Source organism: Xylaria bambusicola, assembly GCF_022495145.1.
Source record: "Xylaria bambusicola strain CBS 139988 unplaced genomic scaffold F5B22scaffold_25, whole genome shotgun sequence".
NCBI lineage: Eukaryota > Fungi > Ascomycota > Sordariomycetes > Xylariales > Xylariaceae > Xylaria > Xylaria bambusicola.
In genome coordinates, this window is record NW_025953578.1 from 244764 (window position 1) to 266209 (window position 21446).

A 21446-nucleotide genomic window follows, 5' to 3' on the forward strand; every position below is an offset into this window, starting at 1 on the left:
AACTACCTCCTGTAGCGCCTGAGGAAACAGTAGAGCTGCTGTTGGTTCCTCCAGCTGTGTTTCCGAAGGAGAAGGCAGCAGCGGGTTTAGATTGGTTACCGAAAAGACCACCCGAAGTTGTGGGTGTTGTTGATGAGCCAAACAGACCGCCGCTGCTTGGCGCACTAGAGGTGGTTGCATTGTTGTTGGTTTGCCCCGAAGAGCTTGAGGCACCAAAGGAGAACGACGACATTGGTGCGAGGCTAGGATGCAGTTGACTCGGGCGTAGAGACGATTCTATCGGATGTTACGAGGTGGAAAGGCAACGATTCGACGAACTGCGCGTCACAAGTATCTATATGGTCATCCCCAAGTTGCGGTGAATATAGGTATACAACCGAATCGGCTGGATTGGATTGGGATGTCGGTACCGGCGAGGTGACGGGAGAAGAAACGAGGTGTCTAGCTTCGTGAATGGGTATGTGGTAGATGATGAGGCCTAGATGTTGCTAGAAACAGAAGAAAAAGAGGCTCTGATATGGCCAGCCGCTCCGTCCGTCGCCTGGACAATCTGGAGAATCACAATACTCTTCTTCTGGAGGTAGGCTACGTAGGTAGTAATAATAGGTACTATTTACCTATATCGACGACCAACTTTTCGCGCGACCAGGCTCGTTAGTAGCTTGAGGATAGCTAGGGACGCGCTTGTCGGTGGTTGGCAGCTGGATCAGCACTTGCGGGTGGCTGGCAGTTGATGGCCTCAGATACTATTTACCTAGGGGGGAGCTTGGACCAAGCCCTGCATATCTCTCAGGTACCTGCGCGCTTGAGTACATGTAAACTGCACCGTCCGTGCACACCTTACAGCGGTGTCTGATAGCTGAGATCGCCTTGGGCCTTTCCATTATGGGCCCTATCATCAACCCCGGCGGTCTAGACTGCATCTATATAGGTACCGCCGCCAGCACGGTACCACTCTCTGTGAGGCAAGTACTGCTCCTGCTGAGTACCTCCATATTCAAGTACATTAGCAGGATAGCTAAGGTCGATCAATCCCTTAACCAGGCCTTTCCCGCAGTAGACCCGTAGGCCACGGCACACCTACTGCGAGGCCCTGCAGCGGTCCAGCTTCATGTTCAATGTCTATGTCCAAGTGTCTCCGATCTTCCAACTGCAATCCCGATCCTGAGCATCCGCCCATTAGCCTCAAGGGAGCTGAGTAGGTTAGGGTGCAATTAAGCCAGGTATCTGTATAAGCTTTTAGCTTCCAGTCCACCTAGACCCTCTGGCAATCGATCCATCTCGTTCGGTCATGCTCTCCGTCTATTGAGCCTACCACAACCTCCCGCCGCATTACGCCGTCTCCTTGCTGTCCGCTTGAGCCGCTACTTTCTACCCCTCAACCATTGTTATGCGCCACCATTGAGCAGTTGAGCCTCCAACTCCAACGCCAATCTAAGCTTCCGAGCATCACCAGCTTGCTAGCCGGTCTCCCGCCATCATTCGCCATGTCTGGAGAGCGCAGACCTTCGTCTAGTCTTGAGGCGCCCAAAAGGACGGGGACTGAAGACCATGGCGCACATGAACTAGGTAAAGCACATTTCACCCAGTCCTAACTATCCTTCCTAACACTCGTTGCTACAGAAAGCTCTGATTCAGACGATCACTTTTCCGATGCCCGGTCGTCCCCTAGAGATAAAGCCCGCGCCGCTTCTCCCATACCCAGAACTCGAGTTGAGAGAGTGGATGACGAGCCTTCCTACGGAGAGGTTCCAGGCACCGAGGCTTATGACAAAAGAACAGAGGATGCGTCGCCTGATGAAATAGCCATTGTACAAGATGACCAGTCTCCGCTTCCGTCATCGAATCACAATACCATATCCCAGAGCACCGCCATTCCCAAGACGGTAGTCGATGTGACTGACGACGTACCTGGCTCTTCGACTCACAACTATCATGACGACTTACACCAGGCAGATGCCACCCCAGACATCATCCGGAAGCCTGATGGCACTGGTGAGGCTAATCCTATTCCTGCTCCGTTAGACGCCAATATACAAGACACCGGTACGGCAACCAAGTCCTCCTAAAAACCCGCACTGCGATTGACGTGCCTTGGATAGATGATACGGCTGTAGATCAAGTGTTGAAGCACCCTTCCACACATGGACGGAGAAAGTCTTCGGCAGCCAGTCCAGTCACAAGCCTTCGCGACGATGCGACAAATGATGATGATGATGATGCTGATGACGATGACGATTTTGGTGACGATTTTGACGAATTCGAAGAGGGTGGCGAAGATGCAGATTTCGGCGATTTTGATGATGGCTTTCAGCAGGCTACTGAGCCTACCCCGGCTCAGTCGCTGATGAACCAGCCACAAGTTTCCATACCTTCCTTTGTGTGTCTAGTACCCTCCTTAGATAGCCATATCGCAGCCATGCTGACTTTTGCGTGTCCAAAGCCATTATTAGATCTTGAGGGGCTAGACTCTGAAGACATCCTGACCGCCTCTGACCCTTTTTTGGATGCATTATACCCACCTGACGTACTCGAAATCCCCCCTTTGCCCGCACCTCCAAATGACAACCCTATTTTCTTCAACCCGAGGAGCGCATCATTGTGGTCACAGTTGGCTGCCCCACCTCCTCTTCAACCTCCCGACTGGATTCGGTCACGCATTAGGAGACTCTTCTTAGTATCGCTCGGAGTGCCTGTAGACCTAGACGAGATTCTTCCCGCCTCCAAACAGAAAAAACTAGTGCTTCCATCTCTTCACCGTATTACATCAAACGGTTCACTCCGAACTTCCACAGACTCACGTTCAGTATCCCGACTGCGGAAATCAGACGCTAACGGATCGTCGGTATCGGTCGACTCCCAAGGCAAGGAGAAGCCCAGATCCGGCTCGAAAAGGCGGAAAGTTTCTCCCCAGGTCCCGGAGTTTGACTTGGTTGCGGCAAAACAACTGTGTGCCACCACAGAGGAGGCCCTGAGAGGAATGACCGACATTGAACTTCAACAACATGTGAGGAAGCTTCAAGACATGGAAGTATTGGCGAATCAAGTGCATGAGTACTGGAAGAAACGCACAGATGAGAGGATTGGCGACAGGGAAGCATTTGAAGGTGTTATAGAAAATCTCGTGAAGCACGCGCGGAAGACGAGAAAATGAGGAGGAATACCCTTGAAACGATTTAATCTAATGACACCCTAATTAATACCCACACAAAGCGGTTCTGCAGTCACTGTCTAGACTGGTCGGTATCCAGAACAAAACCATCCTATCGTCTTGATATATATACATGGAGCAACATCGACTAGATGAATAACTGATATGCTTCAAGTAGCTTATCATATCAAAATGAGAATTTACAACCGGCTATCAAACTTTTAATAAATAGAGAAAAAGAGACAAGAAGCTGCTATAGTATAAGGTTGGTCATTGTTATAGCTTTTCATTTTAATATTTCGTGACACATCAGGCAGGTAGGTAAGCAGGTAGGCCAGGGAATTAAAATCTATGTAGCAGTATGTATGTCTTTGTCCTCCTCATCGTCCGCCTCTCCGTCGTGCAAGCTGTCTGAGTTGTCGAGGTTACCTATGTAAGGAGTCCGAATACCTTCGCTTCTAGCCTCTGGCCTACTCTACTTGGAGCACAACGACTGAAGTAGGGTAAGTCGACGTGCTTACGCGTGTACGATATGTGCCACATATGTTTGTTGTATATTTATGGGTAGGTTGGAGTACAGCTGGGGCACAACCAAGTAAAATTATAGCTGGTATAGATGTATCTAGCAATCGGTTGATTGACGCTGTAGGTACACTATACTGACACATGATGGGCGTGTATCTGTACCTATGTGACTACTAGCACATCGTCTAGATTTGGAGATAGATTGTTTTATTCTACGTGTGAATATGGTGACAGCGGTGATTTTCGATGATCTCTAACATCGCACGTGAGGGTCCTTAAGAATTTGGTTTAAAGCTCTGATCGTCGTCAGTCGTCTTGTCAATGGGCTGCGAAGCCAACCCCGTGATAACTTGTCGTTATTAGTTGAAGTAGTAGCTTGCTAAAGAAACTTGAGACAAGCTAACGGCATAAATGATCAGTCATTCATTCCATGTTGTTCGGAGTTGCGCGATTTTACAATGGAATATTTCATTAGCCTGTTGGCTGACCCTCCTTTTCCAATATCCGTTTTTGATGACAAGGCAGGACTATCATGCGTAGTAGCTGTTACTGCCACCTCTATAGACTGGCACACCGTGTATAGGTGCTGTGGTCTTCCTGCAATGAGAATCAACATTTTGGCTAAGTTGGTGTTGGAGCTTAGATAGGATATTAATGTGTAAGTACAAGAGTCGGAAGTGCTCGGGCTTTTACTTTAGTGAATTGATTCTTGAAGCTACTCCAAAGGATTGTTGTAGTCTTGGTGCTCGGTTTCTTTTCTTATACTGGGTTGCCATGCTCAGCACTACAACGTACGGTATGCCAAAACCTAGTGATACCTTCTCTCCTAGGAGTCTTCAATTTAACCTTCAATTTCTCCGATGTCTCTATGTTATCACTTAAATGACATACCAACTTACAACATATCTCCCCACTTGGATGATGATGTTCATGTGTGCGACATAATACCCCCAAGGCTCTTACTATAGGACGCACACGAATGCAGCATAGGTAGATTAAACCTGAATCTAATTGACCTAACAGGGGTCGTGGATATGATATACTAGGATAATAAAATTTAGTCTGAAGAGAGAATTTAGACCTATATATTAGGAGACAAATATGCCTCTGGTTTTATTGTACATCGAGTTTCTCTAATCATTGTGGCAGCGACTTTTGTTGTAGCCGCCTTAGCCGCTTCATCATTGCCGTTGAACTAGAGAGTGCACCATTGGGAACAGCCTGTCAATAATAAGACTTTGCTAGGTATGAAGCCACTCTATAAATCTTAATACGCCAAAATGGAACTGAAACTCAGCGTGCTCATGATTGTATGATAAAGTGTTTAAGCATATGCTGTAGCCGCAAGTTAACACGTCCAAAATACAGATCGACATTTCTATTTTTCACTTCGTCTCGACCCGAAAAGTTGTTCAGTAGGTATTGAGTCATGGCCGGGGATAAAGCTACTGAATCAGTGTGCTGTGCCAGTTTTACAAATCGATCGCGGTGCCTAGCATCAAGTGTCCCTCAAAGACTTAACAGGATGAACTATGAACGTTGTTCGGGAATAGACGCCACCTAGAACTTGGGGGCTCGCCTCAAGAAATATGTTGAAAACACAAATTTGGATCAACTGCACTACATGGACTTAACAATCATGGAAGCTCACTATGTTTTACTAATTATATCATTGTGTTTACTGCTAGTATCACCAGCTTACCATTGCATCCGTACTTTCAGCACTAAATGAGCGAAAGTTTCCAGGATGGAAAAGAAATGATCGAACAATAAAAGAGTGCCCGGTATCGACGATTGTCCTGCGTTGAAAGCGTCCGTCGAAGTTCGAAAATGATTCGTCTAGATGATGAAAGCCTTTCAGCTCCTCGATACAGTCAGCATAAACGTGAATGGTAGTAAGTAATCTCTTATACCCTCCACGATCAACATTGTGAGTCCAACGTGTAGTACTTGCGGGTTATTGCGTAGAAATGGGTTCGTTCGAGGTTAATTATATACATATTCAGTGTCATGCTCACAACTGCGGGGACGACGGTCTTACAAACCGACGGATGGTGTGTAGTATTATATCCTTCAACGATTGCGGTTGCCATCGCCTTATTGGCTTCCACGCTCAAAACAATCTAAAAATACTTTGGTGGTGTGCACTAGATGATGCACACTACCATCTGTCTACTATGTATGTGTTACGGGGCAATCTGAGTTCGTCGTAACAGGACACAGATAGATACCTACGGTAGATCTTTGGACCCCAAGACGACGTGCCCCTATCTACTACCCAAATATGTATATATAGTATGTCATTAAATGTTGGCAGAGCAGCTGTAGGTATAACATTGGAAGGGGGTTAAAGGTATGCTATTAAGCAACTGCACATGCATATGCGGCCGACGACGATAGATGGCGGCCATGAGGCCAACGGGCCGCATCAAGCGTGTTCCTAGCTCACACTTGAAATTTGGTCGGACATCTCCTTTCAAACTCACATACCTACGTACTATTTCATGGTGGTACCGCAGCACGAAAAGAGTCCTTTTTGCATGTGAGGATGGATACAAATGGGATGGTATCGGGAGAGAGCGAGAGCGAGCAAGAGGGGGGAAGGGAGACGAAGGCTGGGCTGGAATTTGCCATCGGCGCATTCGACTGCAATTAGCATTTCTGTAGGTAAGTAGGTACAGATGGATACACCGCTCCCTACCACATACATCTCTATTTTACTTTGTATGTATTCGTCGTACTTCGCAGGGTGATATCTCTACCAGAAGCTACCGTGTACTGTAGGTAGGTACGGTATCTCGCGCACACCACCGAGACCACTCACTTTACCGCCCGGGATCGATTTGATGGATGCAGGCGGTTGGCGACATCACGTCTCTGGCCCTCGTGATTGGTGGATGCTCGAGCTCTGGTCTGCTCTTGCATGCAGCACACGGATGGCCTCTGCCCGCGATAGACCTATGAGATGCGTGGATCGCCGACCAGGGTCTCGTAGCGTCGCTGCGAAGCGCTGTCTTCTGGCGCCCGGCCTCTCCCTGGCCTGTCCCTGGTAGCCTGCTCGTCCAACCAGAGCCGTCTCTCTGTCTCTCCGCTCGACGCCGAGAGACAACCCCTGCTCACATCCCCGGCCACATCCCGGTCCGCTGCGACTCTGCGAGCCACTCAGCCGTTGTCCGCATCTTCATCGTGATAGTCGCCATTGCATCCCAACAGCCTGGACTTTGCTGCTCGCCGTGATTGGGGGCCGCCATAACGCCAGTCCAACATGTCCTCCCGCCTTGATTTGGCCTGTCGGGTAACTAAGGCTAGGCGTGGAATACCGTACCTTGTCCACTGGTCCAAAGAGCACCCGTTACCTGTTGTGCTCCGTTTCTTCTTCTTCTCCTCATGCCCATGGAGTACGGTAATCACAGTCGTGCCGGAATTCCCTCCTCCATTCTCAACTTTTGCTTTCCTTTCTGCAGTGCTGGCCATAGCCATCCTGTGTCTTCAATATCTGCAACTTGTTCCAGCAAGCTGTGAAACTTGTGTTGATTGGTGATCTGGGAGCTCTCCGAATACAGTCAACCCATCATCGTGTGGTCCCATCCCGTTTGTTACCTACCTACGGCGTCTATCCACACTAGACTCGCCCACCCGAGATTGGAGTTCTTTCCTAGCCACCCTATCAGAGGCATTCTTTGTAAGAGACCACGAGGACCCTAGGCCAGCCTGAGCCATCTCATTGCATGTTGCCCGCTGGACTATCCCCACTACCCGTGTATGCAGAAGCCTTAGAGAAGCTCGAATGAACTCGTAGCACACCCGAGGGCGCTTATTCAAAACCTATCCCTTCCTCCCGTCTCCGACCTTGGAGATTCCTTTTCTTCGCTAGCTGGCCTCTATATACTTTTCTTCTCAGGGTTGCTTCATCCTTATATCGAACTACAACTTCGTTTACTTTAGTTCGTGAAGCAGCCTCTTACTGCACTGCCTCGCAGGGACGAGCAATTGTTCTTTTGTTCATACTATTATCATACACAAAATCACAATGGCATCCCAGGACGAGAAGAGGAGGCCTGTCGCCCTCAACCTGACACCTTCAAGGTCGTCTTCAACAAATGGGTCATATAGTAGCACGTCCTCGCTGAAGCCGCCAAGGACCCCTAGATTCGCGGAGGCTACTACTGTATACTCTCCCATTGAGCCACAAATAAGCAACCCATTTGTTGGCCAGGATGAAAATCGAGATGGTACACAGGCTCAGCCAGCCGATGTAGGGTTTGGATACATCAATGATGATACGCGAACACAAACTGTCAATGTACCCATGACACCGAAAACACCATTGAAAAGTGCCATGAAAGTGCCCGGGACTCCAGGCAGGAAGTTAGAGAATCCTCTAAGCCCAACCTTTAGAGAAGAGGAGATTCTTGAAGCTCGAGAAAAAGACACTGAGGCGGCGCAGAAACGGGATGTTGTAAGTCCAACCAGCAATAGCGAGCCATGTCGTCTTACTTACCTTTCCACAGGGTCTTAAGTACAGGGTCAGATTAGCCAAATTCGCTCTTCGTGGTATTAGCTTTAGCTGCAGCTTGATCATCATCTCTCTGATTGCGGCCTCCTTTCACGTCTTCAGCGCCACAAAGTCACTTGCGCCGCAGAGTGGCCTTCCAGCCTGGGCTGAAGGCACACAGCTGTGGCCTCAGATCGTCGTGCTCTCGGTCTCTGGCGTAAATCTTCTTCTTTGCATTCTCATTTTCTTCGGCTACCTAAGAGGAGGTCACCGCAGAGCCGAAAAAGTCGGTGTTTACTACACACTATTTGCAGTTGGCTGGTTCATCGCATCATCGATCCTGTGGGCCGCTGCTGCCGGCATCCTTCAGTTCACCCGCAACAACAGCGGCAATAAGGATTTATGGGGGTGGTCATGCGTTGAAAACAAGAGAGCCGAGATCTTCTCAGAAAAGGTGGACTATGCCCTCGTCTGCCGACTTCAGGTGAGTTCATATACCATCGCGGCCTTGGCCATTGGCGTCTTGTCCCTGTTATGATAGCTAATTGATTCATCTTATAGAATTGGTCTCTGATCTGCGCGCTCATCGAAATCGTTCTCGATGTTTTCACCATCACACTTTACAGCATCGTATTCTTTCGATACATCACGAAGCGCAAGCTAACTAAGTCCATGGACATGCGCGACCGCGCCCGCTCGGACCTCTATTTGGCGCAATTGCGTTCACAATCGGCGCCGAACACTCCAGGCTTCGGTCCTAAATCCCCTGCTTTCTCACAATACGCCATGTCGCCGCGCTTCCCACCTTCCGCCTTCAACTCGCTCTCCGAGGTGTCCAAGGCCCCGACCTTTACTCCCGGTGCTCCTGTCGCCGAACCACCATCATCCTTCGCAACCCAGGCCACCGTTGCTAAGCCTGCTGAGAAGCCCTTCAAGCTGCAGGCACCACCTACCAAGGCACGCTCAGCCACTCCCAAGGTTGCACAAGGCGCGTTCACGCCGACTTCCAGCTCTCCTCCCGAAAATAACTTCACTACGCTTGCGCCTGGCGAACAGCAGTATGACGCTGTGCCCATACCTGGGGCGTATGCCGACGCTGCCGTCAAAAACCCCCAGCCAGGTATCGGATACTCATCAAGGTGATGGGAATAATACCTGAGGCAAGGGACTGGATTTATGAGTTAGAGGAGGGTGTACGATATCCATGAGATGCAACGAGCGTTGTCGAAGTGAGTGATGGTTTATTCTGGACGGGGTGGGTTTGCTGCGCCTTTCTCGCGATCATATTATTATACCCATGCGCGAGCGATCAGGGCGACTGCGCGCGGCGTTTAACGGAGTCATTTGAGAAACTTTTATTATCAATCAATTATTGGGACGGAAGAAAGAGATACCTTTATTTTACGGTCTGTCAAGTCAGCTAGTTGACTTAGTCCTCACTTACATGCTGCCCTATTTCTCCTTATTTAAGTGTAACTATCTAATTACAACATACCTTACTATCATAGCAAACCAGCAAATCTATTTGCTGTGCTCCCCAAATAAAAAACTATGGACAAAGCAAATCTTCTGCACATGCGTTTGTACGGTGATTTTTTGGTTCATTCATGATGGTTATCTACCTGTCTCTCTGCTGTTATTAGTCCTTAGGTATTACATGTTGTTCAACTTGCATCAATCCACACGACTCAACTCTCGTTCAAAATGACTTCGTTCGTAATCACCCACCAAACTTGTTTTCCAGCGCTGTGCCCGAGGAATAATGATTATAAAAATAAATGGAAATAAATAAACCCTCACTCCACTACGATGTAGGCGGCGTGAAACTCGGGTTGTGTCGGCGGCGCATTCTCGTTTGCACAAGCGGACATACGGCATCATCGTGTGCGTATCCGAGATGGGTAATTGCGATATACATTATTAGCAGGCAGATGTATGTCTGTAGCACATATCGTTTGCGTGTCTGCGGATTACGAAGTCTTTTTTTTTTTTTTCTCTCGTTCCTCTGTTTGATCGTTTGGCTGAGCGCGACCTATTCGAGGTGGCTTAGATGAAACGAAACCCGGTGTTTTTTCTCGTCTCGCGCGGATGTACGGTTGGGTCCGCTCCCGAGCAAGGCTGTGTGCATATTCTCCGAGGATCCGGACGGCCAATTTACAGGATCGTCTTAAGACCTATGACTTGCAATTTCGTCGTTTTTCGTGATTTCTGTACCGGTGCTTGGAGTTCCGGTGGATGGGCCCATTATTGCTTTACTGTTGCGGTCCGTCATAAGACCCATTTTCCACGTGCATATAATGATTCTAGACGTCGGCTGGTAGTGATGGTAGTACAGCAAGAGATAGCAAGTTCACCTCTAATACGAGCAGAAAATATTACCTCGTGTATGTGTGTGTTTGTATGTGGTGGTCGTGGAGGTGTATTCTTTGGTGTTATCTGAGTCTTGGGCCCGGACGTCGCCAACGCTTCAGGGTTGAAGTCAATTTACTGCCATTCACGATGTACACGAGACTACCCTATCGGAAGGCTTGAATAGACTACCTATGTAGGTAATTTCGCGCGTGACGTCTGTGTAGGTGCTAGACTAGAGCTTGTGACGGCCGACCTCTCTGGCCACCTGTTAGAGGTAGGTCAGGTATTGACTTGAACTGAAAATTAGATCAATATGCGTGTTAAGGGGTATAAATGACATCTAATAGTGAAGTATGGAGCGAGTTCCGCACGCAGAAGTCTTCGCAGGCTCTCTAATACATGCTTTGAGACTAGGTTATATTTCTAGGAATCAGTGGTTACTACGCAGGCTTACCGGTTAACTTAAAGAAAGCGAAAATAAGAATGAACATCAAGCTCGTGGAGGGCTAGCATTAGATTTTCTACAGGTAGACAACTCAGCATACTTAAACTAGTGGTCGGTAAACTCTCAAAAGCAGACTGAAGAGATTTCCGTACTCGCTCCATGCTTGTCAAAGGTATCTTGTCCAGATCTAGCAGCCGGCAGGGTGCAGGCAACAGCCGCTAGCAGTTGTGCCTTGCTAGGTATCAAATCGCTTAGCTTAATCAGAGATGGCGAGACGGAGCTTTTGATTCTATATCAATGAACTCATCGACTTGCGACTGCGGAAACAAATCCATACAAGATACCCTTTACGTTCTCCGGTATCAGTCAGCTTGTTGGCAGTGAGGAGGCTCTACCGCAGCAGTGCGCTCGGCGTACCTAATCTCATCTGCCCAAAACCCGGTGTAATCCATATCACATCAGATGTCCCTACAACACAAAATGGCTACAATCACAACGGCCACGGCATTGTCTCACCTGACTACAAGGGCACCTGTCCGAGGCTCGAGATTATCAAGTATGGCCTACAGCTCACAGCCACGGCGGGGACCGAACACCACCGTTAAGTTCTGGCCCTTCCTAGCCATCATCATTGTCGGAACAGGCGCCTTTGCGTACGTGAGCAAAACAAGGGCTGGTCAAGGGTAAGTTCCAACCTACTACCTACCTAGGTACCTATCTAAACCACACCGGAAACCTATGAGATGAATTTTGATACTCATATGAATGACATTAGTCGCGCTCCCATTGCAAGAAATGAGATCCCTAACAAATAAGACGACCGAAAACCACTTGGTTGGTACAAGCGAGTCGTCGTCATAGCTGGTTAAAGCTCAACACCAAAGTTGCCTGGCCCTATCTAGGTCAATGATGTATGGTTTAGGTCGTCATATCTTTACAGCAGCCTGTATAACAAAGGTGTTTAGAATGCTGTACATCCTATACGAGAAGGGGGTCGTCATTAGTGTAAATCTAATAGATCTTATATCAGGTTATTTGCTAGTGTTGCTGATGCGATTGGCACTGTCTGTTGGTTAGAGAGAGAAGCGGCAATTGCAGGATGTCTATATAGTGATATATGTCATGATATGATGCAGCCAGTTCTTAAGATAACCTCGGTAGGTACATACCGGTAGCTAGGAGACCCTAAGCCACCCTCGTCTTCACTGTGCGCCCTAACATTTCGCCCTTTTATCTCATGTGGAGATATTAGCCTTTACAAACCTCATCTCAGGTCATAATACAGGAAATAGCTAATCTTTCTTTTCAGTAAGGTGAGAGAGGCCAATCTCACGGCTTTTAAGGGGAAGGGGCCAGAGCCAGAGCCAGAGCGGCGCCAGCACCGCGGTTGGGGGTGAATAAGTGGGGGGAGGGGCTTGCATTTGCAGCATTTTACAGCAGAGCATTTGCAGCCTGCCACCACCAGCAAAAACAGCAGCAGCGGCGGCAGCCTGAGAACGCCATTGCAAAAACCGTTGCATAGCGCAGCGTCGTATTTACCGTATGCGGGACATGGGACATGATTCCATACAGCGAGCGTTGTAAGTACGTGGGTAGGTAAGTCTAGAAATTAGTACTACATAGCCTACCGAGCCTAAGAGTAACCCAGCCTACAGCAGGTATTTTAGCCTTACTAGGTCACTAGGTAGGTCACATTGGTCAAATTATCCCTCCTTGTTCTGCTCCTCCTATTATCATTAGTATTAATATTATTCCATACGTATCCTTCCTAACCAGAAAAGCAGACGGCTCTTTATACCTCAAGCACAGTCTCTAGCCCAGCCTTCACTTGTGGTCCAGACTTATCAAGCCATTGTTTCCTTCTGATTGTTGGCAGTTAGTGGACGTACCCAGTGCTACCCCTCATCTACTGATCTGATATATCTACCTCGCCGCGTCTTTTCCTACGACGACAACATATCCGCCGTAAGCAACGAGCTAGTAAGGAGAGAAATTCCTCCAATCGTCCTACAAGGGATCCGATTACAGAGCACGAAGTAAGAAAAAAAAGGAAAAAGAAATAAATAAATCTAGCAACATGCCCGCTATCGACGATCTCAAGAACCGCACGACGCCCGTCTTCTCTGCCGATGACGTGACCGTGCTGTTCGTGCTCGGTGGACCGGGCGCGGGCAAGGGTACGCAATGCGAACGGCTGGTCGCCTCCTACGGCTTCACCCACCTATCGGCTGGCGACCTCCTGCGCGCCGAGCAAAACCGCGCGGGAAGCGAGTACGGCGAGTTGATCAAGGACTACATTAAAAACGGGTTGATTGTGCCTATGGAGGTGACCATCGTGCTGCTAGAGAACGCCATGCGCGACGCCATGAACGCCGCGGCCGAGAACAAAGACACCACCATTACCAACGACACATCCGCCATCGCCACCCCGGCCACGAAGAATGCTCCGTTAAAGGGCAAGTTCCTCATCGACGGGTTCCCTCGCAAGTTCGACCAGGCCGTCAAGTTCGAGGAGGCTGTGTGTCCCGCCAAGTTTGTCCTCTTCTACGATTGTCCTGAGGAGGAGATGGAGCGCCGCCTGCTCGAGCGCGGCAAGACGAGCGGCCGCGAGGACGACAACGCCGAGAGCATCCGCAAGCGCTTCCGCACCTTCATTGAGACGAGCATGCCCGTCGTCGACTACTACGAGAAGCAAAACCGCGTCGTCCGCATCCGCGCCAACGTTCCGCCCGACGATGTCTTCCGTGCCACGCAGGCCGAGCTCGTCAAGCGCTTAGGTGACAACTTTTAGATGAAGGAGCTGGTTGGCGGGAATAGCGATCGCGACAGATTGAGGACAGCTAGCGATTGTCTGAGACACACGCATGGCGAAAACGGATAAGTATAGAAAGAAAAGAAAAGAAAACCATACATACATAGACACTCAAGAGCTTCAGATAGAAATAGTCAGCTGTGGCATTGTAATTTTGGATTGGCGGTCTAGATAGCGTTTCACGGTCCCATGACATCCCATGACATAGTAACTAGACAACTCCAAAACTGCCTTTGCTCATAGGGTTCTGGTGTGTTATTCTAGTATTTCCACCCAGCCTCTATAATTTGTGGGATTCCGTCAACGGCCAAGACGAACCGGTATGTAAGTAACCTTCTACTTTATAATCCCGGCTTTTCGTCAAATGGAGAATGGGGAGATATACGGTATTAAATACCTCAGTTGAAGCCCCGGATGCCAAAAATTCAAACTCGCATAATTCATTACAACAAAGCCTTTTCCGCATCGCCATACCATACGCCGAAATGACCTTCCCTAGGTATGCAATCGACTGAGAGCCGATAACCGAAAAAGGCGAAGAGAAAAGAACAAGTCATCTAGTCGTCATCGTCGGTTCGCTCCTTACGAGGCGCCCGTTCATTCCGATCGCCACGGTCTCCCCTGTCACCTCGTCGCCGGTCTCCCGGCCCAGAGACGCTGGTGTTTGCCAGCTTCCGCTCAGCCTCCTCCAAATCGCGCTTCTTCTGAGCTTCAAGCCCTGCTTGCTCCTTACGCAATGTGGCTGCCACCTTTTGTAGGGTATCTCTCCATGTGTCTACAAGGTCTCCTAGTTGGCGCCATTGCTTCTCGCCAAAGACTCTGTATGTTGTTCGGTGAACTAAGAAAACTTTCTTTTGCTGCGACATCCTCCCTTCGACTAATTGCGCACGAATAACGTCGATTATCCATAATTCGACCACCTCCTTCGAGATCTGTAGTGCCTCGGCAATCTCGTCATAGGGAATTTCGCGTGTTTGCGACCGGGCAGCAAGAGACGTGAATGTCAGTAGCCGCATCTTCGTCTGTAGCTTTTCTAGATCCAAATGTTCCTTCTCAATAAATCCTTCATGCTCTTCTCTAAACTGATTGAAGTCTTCCAAATCCTTTTCGGCAAATACCGTCAACAGCTCAAAGTAGACAGGGTGAGTCTCGGAAAGCGCTTGGACACAAGGTACATTAAGTAGGTCTTGGAAGTCGTATTGCGTTGGTGAGAGAAGTGCCGTCTTCAGGGCACGTAGAGCTATCTTTTGGGCGGCCTCAGACTTGACTTCGGCATCCCCAAAGTTCCGCAACGCTTTAAGGATATATTGGTAGGAGGTACTGTTGTGTTACTCATGTTAAAGACGGAAAAATGTGAGGTATGTAGAATAAGCACCTACGAAGCATCACCAGCGTCACGAGCCGTCTCCGCAATGGCCTCGTATGCCTGACGCTGGTCTTCCGGATCAGTCTCCCACTCGGCCATCCAGTCGTCAAGACTCTTCAGGTATGGCTTCAGGTTCTCGAACATTCCGTGGACCTTGAGGAATCGCAAGATGGCCATGAAGACGTTGAATCGGAGGTCATCATCGGGCTTCAGCATGTTGAAAATAGTGGTGAGTGTGTTGAGAGCCAAGCCGGGGCCATTCATAGGGGACGAAGTTATTGGTTTTGAGAGATTGTCACAGACTCGGGGAAGGAGTTTGTCGGCATTGTCGCTCTGGAGAATTAGGTAGACGAGGAGGTTATATGCGCCAGCGAACTCCTTCTCGGGAATAGAATGTAGGGCTGGAGAGGCGATGATGAGCTTCTTGAGTACTTCATCCTTCTGGCTCTTTTCGATCAGAGCCTTGACATCGTCGCCGACGTTGAGGAAATCGGCCATCTCCTGGGCTAGCTCCTCAAAGCTGCCGTCAACAAAGACGAGCTGCGGCTGGTGGGGTGCCGCCATTTTGCCTTGGTTGGTCCTGCTAGGCTCGATATGCTCCTTTGTCGTGACTTGAAATCCTCCCGTGTCTGGTTGAGGGAACGGAGTGGGCGGAGGTGGTATAAAAAGGGTCGGCTGAGGGCAGTCGGGATCGAATCCGTAGGGCCGAACGGTCGATGTCGAATTTCCCAAGGGGTGGGAAAGGTTACGAATTTTGTGACTGCTGCTCTGCGAATGGGCGCTCAGGCCAGGAGGGGCAATTTTTTGGAAAGCGAGTCGTTAAAACATGGCCCCTCACAAGCGGGCGCTTTTTTTCGTGGGTAAGCCTTATGCCGATATTGAGCCGTGCTTGCACGGATAACTGCATAACTTGTGTAGGTAGGGCTAGATATCTGCCATTCGAGTTTCAGATGCTATCTCTAGTTAAGTACAGTACCTACATTATGTACCTACCAACGCCCCCAGGCTTTCTACACATTTGAAGTCGATTGAAGATGAAAGGAGCAGACGCGATTCTTTCCTACCTTAACAGGACAGGCTACCCAGGTAGACTACAGTATCTCTGGGTAGGTAGTCTAATCATATGTAGGGGATGTTGTTGCTTAGATTCTTATAAGTACCTAGGTATTTTAGAGGGTGCCGATAACACCAGATAACACTTCTGGCAATGTACCAAGTGCTCAGGGACACACACATCATCGTGATGCCTAGCTAGAATAAATTCTTGGTAATTTGGTAGGTATCTATTTAGCGACCTGTCGATCAGGAACCACGTCTTGAATGTAAGTACCTACGACTGCGCTAGGATGTGCCTGGGTAATGTGAAACAGCTATGCACTACTCCGCTAGCCTTTCTTCATATATGTACCTCCACTACTATGTACACTACAGTACAGTAGGTAGGTCTCCTCGCGAAATCAGGATCTAATTAGACAGTCATCATGTAACTTTATCACGCTACTTACATTTGGTCCTTATCTGCAATCGGTCGGTTGGAGCAATAAAGGCCGATATGCCTCACTGTGTTGGCTTCTTCTTCCCTCTGCATCGGCAACCTCGGCTGTCTCATGGGATGGATGATCGTCAACTGTAGGTGGGATGAGATGTCAATGAATCAATTGCGGCATGGTGTGACTGTAAGGACACCGGATATCGAGCTATGACACTTCCCACTTAAAATTCCCGGATTATCAGCTAATACTACAAATTAATTATACCCAAGCAATACCTCTACAGTACCTCCACCACCCGCCATAGCCCTACGCCTGAAAGTACCTCAACGGGCACAATGGGTACTGTGATACCTGGTGGGACGAAAGTGGCATGTATACGTACCTAGATATGTAGTTATACGGAGGGGACGATGCTGTGGTGTAGTTTCAGACGAAGACGAGCCGTGCCTTTCGGAAAGCAAAGACATGCTTCGAATCCATGTGCCCCATCCAGGCCTCATCATCCAGGCTTCGGCGAGGAAGAGAAAGGGGAGAGAAGGGCGAGATAAGGGGGTGCGCTGGGCGATGACTGACGACTTGTGCTACTTGTGCTACCTGTCCGGAGATGGCCAGTCGATAGGATCGTGGCAGCTCCATCTGCAACAACCGCCTGAAGACTAAGTCCCCTTGTAGTAGCGCGACAGCGAGCCAATCATGGAATGCAAACAGGTTGACGCTGGCTTGTTGATTCTGGCAATGCGGTTAATGGGGGAGCCAGATTTGGATCGGGACCAGATACTGATGTTGAGTGGTCACCAAAAGTCACCACAAACAGCTGCACGCGCGTAAAACATGATCAGAGCAAGCAGCCTTTAAATACGAACAATTGCGCTCACTCGCGTTGTTGTACTGCACTGCACCGCACCGCACCGCACCGTACATGGTCGCTATGGTACTACCGACCTTCCCATCTACTTAAATGTATCGACCAATATTTCTCCACCCCCAAATTACCTACGGCCATTTTCTGCCGTAAGCCAATGAGGCCAATTACTGGAAATTATTAACCTTACCCAGAACACGATTAACTTGACGAGTGATAATCACCATAGCCACAGCCACCAGCTCCAGGACAGACCTTGATATCCGACTAGGTATTCTCCGGCTGTACCTTTTCAATACAGATTGGCAGGTTTTCCAAGCCAATAGAGAATTTAATCGCGGATTCCCGCATCCTATCGGCGGCGGCTATCCTCTCTCAAGCCCAGCTGTCAAGGGCCGAGGTCACTAGGTGTCCTGAATCGAGGCTCTGCACGACGAACAAACTCACTCATCACCGCTACCATGTGGGATCGTCTTAGGCCGAAGGAGGTCACCACCCCCACTCTCAGCAGGAAGAAATTGGAAGCATGGCAAGCGGCTCACTCGCAGACATCACCTCGTGGTTCACCCCGTGGCATCATCGGCGGCAATAGCCAATACCAATATGCAGTGAAAGGCGGACCTACACCATCGAAAAATGCCGACGATCTGCTCGCGAAGTAAGTCCTAGTTATTATTCTGTATCCCCAAAGAATTTCCGAAGTGCTACACTACTATCTTGCCACTCGTCTTGTCTTGCCCTCCCACAGTGTGGAAGCAGGCAACGCAGTTTTCACTTGGCCCCAGCCCCCAAGTGGTAGAGATCTTGATGTCATGACGTTAGCAGCGTTCTACTCTTAGATAAGCCCTGGATATGGATCTCTTCATGTGGAAAGAGCAAGTGGGCGAGAGGTAGCGAAACAGATGTGTAATCCAGCATTTCACATAACTATAGGCTTCGACACCGAGGATGATGATGATGATGCCAGGGATGACCAGATTTCGTTGAGGAAGGCAGGACATTGCGCCAGGGGGCCAAGTCCTTAATTTAGAAGACGATGGACCCCAGAAATCGACGACCTGCAGTAGTCCTGCAAGGGTTATCTCAGCACCTCCCTGCACCTACGTGGGCTGCCGCCTCGAATGCGGGAACATGGGGGGGCATGGGAATCTGGCCCGCGAATGCGGTGCCTCAGCTTCGTCGACCACTGACGATTCGCCAACGCCTCGAACCGACTACCAACAGATCGCAACGGCATGTCCGCCGTACATGTGCGATTCTCGTGTCACCCTCTGCCTTGTCCCTTTTCCTTGCATGTTTTCCGCTTTTGGTCTTCTGGCGTTCGCTCTGCATTCATTTTCGGACTAGAGCTTCCAAGCCACTTACACTCCAGCAGCTCAAGATGCTAACATCGCAGCATCATAGTGCGCAGCAAACACAGGAGCAGAACTCAACAGCTTACCTGACACCGCCGACCGGCCACAGAATTCAGCGTGACTCGATTCATGGCCGCCCGACCTCGTCTGTGTATTCACAGCCTTCACCAGAGGCCGCTGTTTTTGCGGCAAATCAGTTGAGGAATGACATTGGCCGTCCCGATACTTTGGAGGTGTCGCCGCCCAGCTCACCGGATATCACTTCGCCCAAAGAAGGGTAAGAACGTCTGATTTCCTACTTTTGTGCAACGGGTGCCGGAAGGAATCAGGAAGAGATGCCGCGGGGAAGATCGTCTAGAATCGAATACCTACAGGTGTGGCAGCTGTTTCGGATGTGTGGCGCATATTGGCTCCTTTTGCGACACTTCGCCCTGTCCTTAGGAACGCACTGTCTCGGACAACAATACTCTATTGTGCCTCTATTGGAATGACGAAAGTAAATGACAAGGTGGCTGCAATGTTGGGCTAGTCGAGGAACTTGATGTCTTGAATATACATTTCCGACATGCTAACCTTGAGTTCTGATTCTAGACCATATCCTGGAGATGTCTCTCCCATTGATGAAGCGATGGAGGCACCTCAACCCTTCCAGGAGCGGCAGGCGAAAACTGGACCTCGGAGTAATATACCGATGATGCGCCGCGAGCGTAGGAAGAACTCAGACGCGCTTGCAGACTCTATTCGCGAATCCAGGTTACGCGAACGAACCACACCGCCACGCCCTTACGGCCACGATGTTCGCTGGGACCCTAGGACAGGTGAGCCGACAACTAGTACAAAGGGCCGCCCGTCTCAAGTCAACCCGCAAGAATATGCACATGGTCTCACGAACCGGGTAGTTCCCGCCGAATCCTCCCCGCCGAATCCAGCTTCACTTCGCAACCGCCTACGTCCAATGCGGCAAGGTAGTGCCAGCCCTCAACCCGAACCAGCGCCGCGGCCGGAATGGCGAGGCGCTAGCGGCCGAACCGCAATTGTTGCACCGGTGAGGGATAATCGGAACGTTGCGCCCTTGAACATGCCGCCGAGGAGTGATAAGAAAGCCGACCGAAGCGTTCCGATGTTGTCACCTATCGAGTCTAATGGGTCTGAAGCAGCTTCATCACCACACCAGGCTGATACGCAAACCCCTACGTCTCATGAGCATGAAACGAGTAGCACTGCGAAGCCAGGTGCACCACCTTCCTCACGGCCATCACAGTCGCCCAATACTACATCAAACCTTCACTCAAGCCCAGTACCATCAGCACACCCGACTCCTTTATCAACGAAAGTTGGCCAAGCAACTCAGCCGCTGGCACAGGGTCCGAGTACTACAACTCCTTCGCCATTGAGACCATTGCAGATGCCCTCGAATGACAAGGCAATACGCAGAAAACCAGCAAGAGCTTCGTCGGGTCAATACCCCGACAATTCGCAATCTGGTCCTTCCCCCAAGGCTTCCACAGCGACTTCGAGAGAATGGGCACAACCACCCTCACGTCTCAATACCACACCAAATCAGACCTTCACCCCTCGCATTGGTGTCGATGATGAGAAGCCCCCGTTGTCTACAACAACCCAAATGATTACGCCTACACACTCTCCAAAGCCAATCCCAGAGCTATCGATGCTCGACCGTAGACGGCCTACTATCCCAGGTTACGAAGACTCGCCGAGAACGACGCCGACGGAACCAGTAAAGATAAACCTAGATTCACCGTTCTACACGGTCTCATCAACCACAAAAGCCTCAAAAACTCCAGGTTCCGAACTGCGTCCCCCACGAGGATTGATACCCGAGGGGAATCATTCAACCCTAAGCGTGGCATCCGTCGTGACGGTCGACAAGTCTTTGCCCCCAGCGCCCCCAGAAGCCTCGGCCACAGACCGAGTAACGGGACTGAACGCGCAGCTCGAGGCACTAGGGAACCGCCGTATCAACATCAACACGGCGATCCGAAAGTTGACGGAGATGATGCCGACGGACAATATCCTGGCGTCAGATGCCGTCGTGCGCAAGCGCGAGATGGAGAAGCGCAAGGTAGAGACCCTGCGTGCAGAACTCGCCGACGTCGAACGCCAATCCTACGAGTTGGGACTCAAACTCCATCGCGCGTACAAGCGCCTCGATCGCCATGCGGAGTTCGAGCCCACGACACTCTGGGTTCGGAGAGTTACGGGTTAGAAAGACCGGGTGTGACTTGCCGCAAGGCGACAGCACAGCAGGCAGAGATGAAGTCTCAGATATCGGCGTGCCTGTCGCATGCTTTATCGGCCACCCAGGTATTGCCACAAGGGAAAAGCACGAGCTTATTTATCAACTCGGAGTTAGACTGCCCCCTATCTCTTCTTCAAAAGAACAGGGTGCGTCTACCCCACCTTATCTTCATGCTCAGCTCATCTGTTATTTGACCTTTACTTTCCCATTCATGATTCAGATAATCAATGATATTCCATTAGCTGGTGCTTTTTTTTTTTTTTTTTTTTTTTTTTTTTTTTTAAAAAAAAATGCGGTAACCAAAGTGGGGGTTGGAGTGATTAAACGGGT

The 21446-nt window shown here is 49.7% G+C and overlaps 6 protein-coding genes across 6 annotated transcripts; 5 read left to right on the plus strand and 1 right to left on the minus strand.

The window, feature by feature from the left end:
* Positions 1-1278: 1278 nt before the first annotated feature.
* On the plus strand, positions 1279-3388 carry F5B22DRAFT_218018 (uncharacterized protein). Its single transcript, XM_047969739.1, has 4 exons — positions 1279-1569; positions 1624-2046; positions 2103-2380; positions 2444-3388. Exons 1-4 carry the CDS (start codon positions 1488-1490, stop codon positions 3152-3154), a joined length of 1494 nt encoding a protein of 497 aa, XP_047830112.1. The 5' UTR covers positions 1279-1487; the 3' UTR covers positions 3155-3388.
* Positions 3389-7706: 4318 nt separating this feature from the next.
* F5B22DRAFT_636896 (uncharacterized protein) lies at positions 7707-9314 on the plus strand (the record flags this gene model as incomplete). Its single annotated transcript, XM_047977354.1, has 3 exons — positions 7707-8135; positions 8188-8655; positions 8733-9314. The coding sequence occupies 3 exons, from the start codon at positions 7707-7709 to the stop codon at positions 9312-9314; spliced, it is 1479 nt and encodes a 492-aa protein (XP_047830113.1).
* Positions 9315-11263: 1949 nt separating this feature from the next.
* On the plus strand, positions 11264-12303 carry F5B22DRAFT_609700 (uncharacterized protein). Its single transcript, XM_047975159.1, has one exon. It carries the CDS (start codon positions 11431-11433, stop codon positions 11653-11655), a length of 225 nt encoding a protein of 74 aa, XP_047830114.1. The 5' UTR covers positions 11264-11430; the 3' UTR covers positions 11656-12303.
* Positions 12304-12455: 152 nt separating this feature from the next.
* F5B22DRAFT_218386 (uridylate kinase) lies at positions 12456-13784 on the plus strand. Its single transcript, XM_047969741.1, has 3 exons — positions 12456-12560; positions 12624-12652; positions 12753-13784. Exon 3 carries the CDS (start codon positions 13046-13048, stop codon positions 13757-13759), a length of 714 nt encoding a protein of 237 aa, XP_047830115.1. The 5' UTR covers positions 12456-12560; positions 12624-12652; positions 12753-13045; the 3' UTR covers positions 13760-13784.
* A 296-nt stretch (positions 13785-14080) lies between these two features.
* Positions 14081-15800, minus strand: F5B22DRAFT_218348 (uncharacterized protein). The gene is made up of 2 exons (XM_047969740.1): positions 15160-15800; positions 14081-15100 (listed from the first exon to the last, which is right to left on the minus strand). Exons 1-2 carry the CDS (start codon positions 15708-15710, stop codon positions 14338-14340), a joined length of 1314 nt encoding a protein of 437 aa, XP_047830116.1. The 5' UTR covers positions 15711-15800; the 3' UTR covers positions 14081-14337.
* A 2162-nt stretch (positions 15801-17962) lies between these two features.
* On the plus strand, positions 17963-21083 carry F5B22DRAFT_647294 (uncharacterized protein; the record flags this gene model as incomplete). The annotated part of the gene is made up of 3 exons (XM_047978851.1): positions 17963-18159; positions 18906-19133; positions 19448-21083. The coding sequence occupies 3 exons, from the start codon at positions 17963-17965 to the stop codon at positions 21081-21083; spliced, it is 2061 nt and encodes a 686-aa protein (XP_047830117.1).
* Between the last annotated feature and the right edge of the window lie 363 nt (positions 21084-21446).

Coding starts and splice junctions, on each gene's coding strand:
- F5B22DRAFT_609700 (XM_047975159.1), top strand. CDS start 11,431: ATGTCCCTACAACACAAAATGGCTACAATCACAACGGCCACGGCATTG.
- F5B22DRAFT_218018 (XM_047969739.1), top strand. CDS start 1,488: ATGTCTGGAGAGCGCAGACCTTCGTCTAGTCTTGAGGCGCCCAAAAGG. Junction 2,047..2,102: donor CGCCAATATACAAGACACCG/GTACGGCAACCA, acceptor TGCCTTGGATAG/ATGATACGGCTGTAGATCAA. Junction 2,381..2,443: donor AAGTTTCCATACCTTCCTTT/GTGTGTCTAGTA, acceptor GCGTGTCCAAAG/CCATTATTAGATCTTGAGGG.
- F5B22DRAFT_218386 (XM_047969741.1), top strand. CDS start 13,046: ATGCCCGCTATCGACGATCTCAAGAACCGCACGACGCCCGTCTTCTCT.
- F5B22DRAFT_218348 (XM_047969740.1), bottom strand. CDS start 15,710: ATGGCGGCACCCCACCAGCCGCAGCTCGTCTTTGTTGACGGCAGCTTT. Junction 15,101..15,159: donor CGTGACGCTGGTGATGCTTC/GTAGGTGCTTAT, acceptor GTAACACAACAG/TACCTCCTACCAATATATCC.